Genomic DNA, 7,313 nt, shown 5'->3' with positions numbered 1-7,313 from the left:
AAGCAAGCATCTCAAGTAGGCAAAGTACCTCAAGTAAGCAAAGCGCCTGAAGTAATCAAAGCACCTCAAGTAAGCAAAGCATCTCAAGTAAGCAAAGCACCTAAAGTAAGCAAAGCACCTGAAGTAATCAAAGCACCCAAGTAAGCAAAGCATCTCAAGTAATCAAAGCACCTCAAGTAACCAAAGCACCTCAAGTAAGCAAGCATCTCAAGTAAGTAAATCACCTAAAGTAAGGAAAGCACCTCAAGCAAGCAAAGCACCTCAAGTAAGGAAAGCACCTCAAGTAAGCAAAGCATCTCAAGTAAGCAAAGTACCTCAAGTGAGCAAAGAGCCTGAAGTAATCAAAGCACCTCAAGTAAGCAAAGTATCTCAAGTAAGCAAAGCACCTAAAGTAAGTAAAGCACCTGAAGTAATCAAAGCACCCAAGTAATATATAAGCAAAGCATCTCAAGTAATCAAAGCACCTCAAGTAAGCAAAGCACCTCAAGTAAGCAAGCATCTCAAGTAAGCAAAGCATCTCAAGTAAGCAAAGCACCTGAAGTAATCAAAGCACCCAAGTAAGCAAAGCATCTCGAGTAATTAAAGCACCTCAAGTAAGCAAAGCACCTCAAGTAAGCAAGCATCTCAAGTAAGCAAATCACCTAAAGTAAGGAAAGTACCTCAAGCAAGCAAAGCACCTCAAGTAAGGAAAGCACCTCAAGTAAGCAAAGCATCTCAAGTAGGCAAAGTACCTCAAGTGAGCAAAGCGCCTGAAGTAATCAAAGCACCTCAAGTAAGCAAAGTATCTCAAGTAAGCAAAGCACCTAAAGTAAGCAAAGCATCTCAAGTAAGAAAAGCATCTCAAGTAATCAAAGCACCCCAAGTAAGCAAAGAATCTCAAGTAATCAAAGTATCTCGTTTAAGCAAAGCACCTCAAGTAAGCAAAGCATCTCAAGTAAGCAAAGCACCTAAAGTAAGCAAAGAACCTCAAGCAAGCAAAGCACCTCAAGTAAGGAAAGCACCTGAAGTAGGCAAACCGCAACAAGTAAGTCAAGCATCTCAAGTAAGCAAAGCACCTCAAGTAAGCAAAGCACCTCAACTATGGCAGACCGCTACAAGTAGAACAAGCAGCTCAGGTAAGCAAAGCACCTCAACTAAGGAAAGCATCTCAAGTACGTCAAGCACCTCAAGTACGTCAAGAGCCTCTAGAACGAAAAGATCCTCAAGCATCTCAAGTAAGTCAGTAATTCATGTAACGTAAAGTACGTTAAGAACCTCAAGCAAGCAAAGCACCCTATGTAAGGAAAGCACCTCAAGTAAGGAAACCACCTCAAGTAAGTCAAGTATCTCAAGTAAGTCAAGCAATTCAAGTAAGCAAAGCACCTCAAGTAACAAAGCACCTCAAGTAGGCAAAGCACGTCAAGTAAGGAAAGCACCTCAAGTAAGCACAGCACCTCAAGTAAGAAAGCACCCCAAGTAGGCAAAGCACGTCAAGTAAGTCAAGCACCTCAAGAAAGCAAACATCCTCAAGTAAGCAAAGCACCTCAAGTAAGTCAAGCATCTCAAGTAAGACAAGCATCTCAACTAAGTCAAGCATGTCAAGTAACCTTAGAAAAATCAAAGATCCTCAAGTAAGCAAAGCACCTCAAGTAACTCAAGCATCTCAAGTAAGACAAGCATCTCAAGTAAGTCAAGCATCTCAAGTAAGACAAGCATCTCAAGTAAGTCAAACATGTCAAGTAAGTCAAGCATTTCAAGTAACCTTAGTACGTCAAGAACTTCAAGATGGCAAAGCACCACAAGTAAGCAAAGCACCCCAAGTAAGGAAAGCACCCCAAGTAAAGAACACACCTCAAGTAAGGAAAGCACCTCAAGTAAGCAAAGCACCTCAAGTAAGCAAAGCACCTCAAGTAAGCAAAGCACCTCAAGTAACTGAAGCACCTTAAGGTCATTCCCTAGTATTGCACTGCGCATCGTTACTGCGCATAATTTATGGCGTCATTAGCGCGCATTCGTGTACGCGCACATTGAAAACATGGCAGATTTGCCTTGATATTGAGCTCTGTCAGTTGAAAAATGGCTATAGCTCACTAACGAGCTCGGGCACCCCAAATTTTTTTTCCAGTCATTTTAACCAACTAATCATTAGCTTTGTGTAAAAACTGGCTGATCTGATATCTATTGTTGAAAATTGAATAAATAAGGAAAATAACAGCTGCACCGTGGCCTTTTCTATTTTGTAGTTTGATAGCCGTGGCAAGCAATTTGGTTGCAATATTTTAACAAAGATTCAGCTGTCTGTCAAAATCAAACTTAAAAAGTTTATTTGTGTCCGACACAAGTATTGACTGTAGTTTGAGGCGTGCTTTCATGAGTCTGGGCTCACAAAGAGTTTACAATAACTAGAATGAGTTCTTGTAATAAGGATTAAATAACGCTAAAATGGGACATTTTCAATGCCTCACTGCTCCTTAACGAACATGGACACCCCCCTTTTTATTTCATAATTAAAGTTCTCATATGATAAATATTCATTGGACAAAGTTTGAACAAAAATCTATGTGCAGTTTTATTTCAGGGGAATTACCTTAAGTAAGTCAAGCACCTCAAGTAAGGAAAGCATGTCAAGCAAGACAAGCATTTATGAAACATATTTTTCGGTACAATATATGTCCCCATACATGACGTTCCCACCACTCTCCAGATTTCAACCGCTTACCACGTTGTGCGCCCTCTGTTGCTCACGTACGACATGTACGTGCGTGCGACGAGCGAACTGCCTGAACGAACTGCGTGTTTAAAGTAAACGGCTCGCAGAATTATTCCATGTTTCTAAAAAACTACTTTTGTTTTTCTTATGTATCTATGGAAACTCCTCAAGGAATAGCGCTTCGGTCCTCTTTCGACAAATACATCAAGACTGGGCTGAATTTGAGTGTAGCCTGCGAGCAGGCTCATGTTGGAGCACAAGCGCGCGCGGCGTAGCCGCGTGCGCGAAATCAAGCGGCGAAGCCGCGAGATGAGAAAGTGACTTTCTGGGCGCCTCTTCACCAGACTCCTTCCCATCGGATCGCTTTGCTCTTCGCCGCTCGCGCGTGTGACTCAAAGCTGAGCCCGCTCGCAGGCTAATTTGGGTGAGGCAACACTTACCTTGTAATCGTATCTTTTTTAGTTCGCGCGGATATAAGTGAGAGTCTGGTCAAACCGAGTTTGGTTCGTATTCTGACAAGACCCAGTCGGGACGAAATGAGCCTAATAAGGCTAATTTCGAATACGGTAACCATTCAGTAAGATCAAGGCAGTATGAAACCTATTCACACCCAAGTTATAATATCCATCGAGCAATTATATATCTTTTAGAATTTCGTTCTATTCTCACTTTTTTCACAAAAACTTTGTCAAACGGAATTAGTTATACCATGGCAAGACTGTGGGAAGTAAAACTCTCTAAACAGGTAAGTCAAGTTCTTTATCGAGAAGAATAACATGACAAAAATCAGTCATTTGCCATTTGATTATTTGCTAAAACCAAAAGCCGTGATGACACAGAAATGACGTTCCAAACCTTGAAGCCTAAACCCAAGAAAATTGTCAATTATTTCTAGTATCACTGCGTAATGGGTAACACACCAGGAAATTCTGACTGACTCTGACTGACTGACTGACTGACTGACTGAATTACCAATGAATCTGTTAGAAGCTCTGTCACCACTTGTTACCTTAAAATTCCCAGTGACACCCTTCCCCCTCCAAAAGTAAAACCCCACGGGCGCCCTTAGTTACCGTATCAAAATTTGTACTCTAATTCGCGAAAAAAAGTGCAAATGTTAAGCTGAACAGCGCAAAAGTGATCATTTACACGGGTAACTTGCGAACATGACGCCTCACAGAGCTACTTGCAACTCAACTCGACTGCACGCGCACGAAAGCCAGTGCGTTCTATCTTAATGGCATTCTTATCCTTTATGATGTCATTGTTTCCATGGTTCCAAGTAACGAAGTCAAACTTTCAAGCTGTGGATACAGACGGTAGGCTTCTTTTCCAAGAACACACATTCTCTAAGGTGAGCTGTCTTACTTACGAGAAAAAGATCACCAAAAATATATTTGCTTATTTCATGGTTTGAAACAAAGAATCCATTTAGGGTAGATGAATTTTTCTCTCGTTCCTCTCACCATGGAGATCTACATCTCAAAGTGACTCCATCGTGAGACAAACGAGAGAAAAATTCATCTATCCACGATGAATAATGTACACATCTTTAATGACAAAGAATCCATTTGTCTATACCGGATATAATCTCCAAGAAACTGGCATATCGTTTCTGCATTGAAACAAGTTAAACTCTGTTTTTTTTGTTGTTTATTCAGTTTTTGTTTGTTTTTCAGAGAGCCGACTAACTGATTAACTTTGAAATAAACAATGGAATCTGTCAGCGACAGAGCTTCAATCTCGGCCAATCAGTTAAAGCAAAACAATCCAGATCGTATAATTCAACAGGTAGGGACAAGAGTAAGGGTTATCCCTCAAAAGAAAACCATGTAGAATGTTATTCACAGTAGTATGCTTGTTTCAAGAGATATGATTTCCGGCTTAACTTGCCATGTGAATTATTACGTACAGTCTAAACCAACAAATAGAACATATGATGACTTTTAACATGCGTTCATTTTCTCGCGCTTTGCATCAGTCACATGTCTTTTGACTGGCGTTTGTTGTAACTGACCAAACGCGATATAATTATAAACGCGATATTATTCCCCAATTAGCCCACATGGGCTCAATACATTGACACTTAGATAAAGTTCCTACTTATTCAGTTGGGTTTAGGCTTAACAAAAGCTTCCTAGAAAATGTCTAATACAGTTCATACGGAAACCATATGGACACGGACACAGTTTTCACGGTTTAATTCTGATAGAAAGAAAAGAAGTACAATTCAGAAACTTGACGAAAACACAAAGCTGAAGCCATTTTCAAACATTGAGCACGCCTGGTGCCAATCGTTAACACAACCCACTGTCAGCTATCGGGTAAACGCGTAATCTGATTGGCTACACAGTGCCATCTAACGTTCAGTAGACGGCACTGGGAAACTGAAAATCAACGAACATGCTTTTCTGAAAGAAAAATAACATGTTTGCTTTATAGACTTTTATAGATAATTATATTAGACAACCCATATGTAGTCAATCGGATGGCGCATTTACATGATAGTTAGTTTGTGCTTATCAGTCTAATTATGCGTATTGTAATTATCGATTGCTTTGTGCTCCAAACAGAAATATTCCCAAGAAGAAATTGACGCGGCTCATGCTCTTCTAGCGCTGAGCAACTCAACCCCAGCAGTCTCTCCATTAGGTTTCAAGACCGCAGTCAACAAGCCTGGGGCAAAACTTCAGTCAGCAAACTGCTCGAGAGAGAACCAGTTCTCGCCTTTATCCCAAGCTGTGCCCGAGCAACGTCACCTTCAGACTCCTCATCGGATGCCAGAACTGATACCAGCTAGTCAAGTATCACCTCTGGTTGAACTTAACACATTTGTAGCTGCGACTCTACCGGTTAGAGAGGAAATTTATGTCCACAACCCCCTGTACCATGTTTCTCAGCCTGTGAGTTTTCTTCTTTGATGAGGCGCTGCATCATTTTGCCACAAAGTAAGGCTCCGTCCCCTTACGCCGGAAAAATTTGAAAAAACAACAATCAGTCACTGGCGACAGAAACACCTCAGTGTGTAACCTTGAGGATTATCGTGATTATGATTATCGTAACGTTGTCGTTTTCAAAAAGCTCCGTTTTCAAAATGTTTTCCGTCCACACTAGAACGCAGAGCCATGCAGCGTTTTCAAATTCCTCCGGTTTGAAGAGCATTTTCGAAAAGTTTCGTATCCAGTGGACAATTTCTCTGGAGTTGTGTGGAACGGTAGACCTAACTGTAGAGATGAAGCTGCTTTCTCAAATTTCTCCGTCGTAGTTTGGACGGAGCTTGGCAATATCCATGTCATGTTTTCTCCGCGAAATTTAGGTCTAAAAATAACCTACTCACAAATCTGTTAGAGCGCGTCGTCATAAGAGATGTACACTTTTAACATTATATACTTCTTTACATTATCTGCTCTTTTGCATTATGTACTTCTCTGTGAAAGAAAGCTAAAATTGTCGTTTTATATCTGATACTACTGTGAATGATAACTTAAATATAAAACAAGCGAAGGCTTACAAAACACGCCGCATAAATGAGGAAATTGAGATTTTTGTGTAAACCTGACCCGCAGACGAAAGTCATAATTATACATGGACTTTAGAGTTCTCCCATTACCTGAGCATGGTTAATATGTCTAGCCCTGCTCTGAGCACAACTGAGTCAGTATTAGCATAATTTTAACCTATAATACTTTGCTAGAGAAAATGGTCTCTTATACTTCTTAATTAGACAATGTTAGTTCCATCCGCTCTCTCGAGTCTTGTATCATTCCTCTACGTGAGAAGAGCGCGGGCTCCTTTCCTGAACAGCGGCTGGCAATCGAGCTAAACATCTAACTTATTGCTTAACTCTGTTTCAGCGAGACTTTACTATGTGGAGATGCGAAAATCATGGATCGTGGTCTTGTCAGCAATGCTTCCATGCTGTAAACCCGTAACGTGTTATTTTGTTAGTCTTGAGTAAAAATGTTATAATAAAGAAGCTTTGTTTTGTTCAGTCTCGACTATTGATTTTAAGTCTGTGCGTGTAGTAACATGATAACGGAAGAGAAGCCCCAAAGATCCCCGGAAGACTCAGCTAGGAATAAAACTGGCTGAACTTGGTTAGGTCCCATAACATCAGTTCTCATGGTTGAACAGGTGTCTTTCATTAAAATGTAACCTCATTAAATGAAATTTGCTTAAAAGCGGCTTCTCGTGAAATACTATGATACTGTCGGTTCAAATAAATTAAGACCGAATAACTCACGCCTGCTTGAAACGTAGTTTGAATGCCTTGCCGAAAAGAGCCCTAAACCATTTTGGCGCATTTTTTTAGAATTAATGTGAAATTTTGTGGGATGCCTGATTGAGATACGAAAATGTCTTGAGTGTTCTCGCCCGCCCCTGAATGGACCTTAGCTTGTTTTTCTTTATTGGCATTTTTCTTGGAAGTTTTGTTTATTGAAATCACGAGTCACGTGTCTCTTTGGAAACTTACAGTAAGAGGTGTTGTTATATTTCCATCCTTTTCTTTCGCCTTCCCCCTGACTTCACATCTGATCTAATCACCGAGCACACAGCCTGCTCCACGCTACTATCCCCTTCCCCCTCCCCTCCCCCTCCCCTCCCCCTCCCCTCCCCCCCCCCC

The 7,313-nt window shown here is 40.9% G+C and overlaps 1 protein-coding gene across 1 annotated transcript; it reads left to right on the top strand.

Annotated features, from left to right (window-relative positions):
• The first annotated feature begins 3,398 nt into the window (after window positions 1–3,398).
• LOC145462242 (uncharacterized) lies at window positions 3,399–7,278 on the top strand. Its single transcript, XM_081445746.1, has 3 exons — window positions 3,399–3,434; window positions 5,254–5,592; window positions 6,544–7,278. The coding sequence occupies exons 1-3, from the start codon at window positions 3,399–3,401 to the stop codon at window positions 6,619–6,621; spliced, it is 453 nt and encodes a 150-aa protein (XP_081301872.1). The 3' UTR covers window positions 6,622–7,278.
• Window positions 7,279–7,313: the final 35 nt, after the last annotated feature.

This window comes from Orbicella franksi, chromosome 12 (assembly GCF_964199315.1).
Source record: "Orbicella franksi chromosome 12, jaOrbFran1.1, whole genome shotgun sequence".
NCBI classification, from domain to species: Eukaryota; Metazoa; Cnidaria; class Anthozoa; order Scleractinia; family Merulinidae; genus Orbicella; species Orbicella franksi.
This window is presented reverse-complemented; position numbering and strand designations above follow the sequence as displayed.

What these genes read in the sequence shown, in the direction of transcription:
- LOC145462242 (XM_081445746.1), top strand. Translation starts at nt 3,399, where the DNA reads ATGGCAAGACTGTGGGAAGTAAAACTCTCTAAACAG. An exon ending in AAGTAAAACTCTCTAAACAG is followed by an intron (nt 3,435 to 5,253) that starts GTAAGTCAAGTT and finishes ATTGCTTTGTGC; the next exon opens with TCCAAACAGAAATATTCCCA. An exon ending in TGTACCATGTTTCTCAGCCT is followed by an intron (nt 5,593 to 6,543) that starts GTGAGTTTTCTT and finishes ACTCTGTTTCAG; the next exon opens with CGAGACTTTACTATGTGGAG.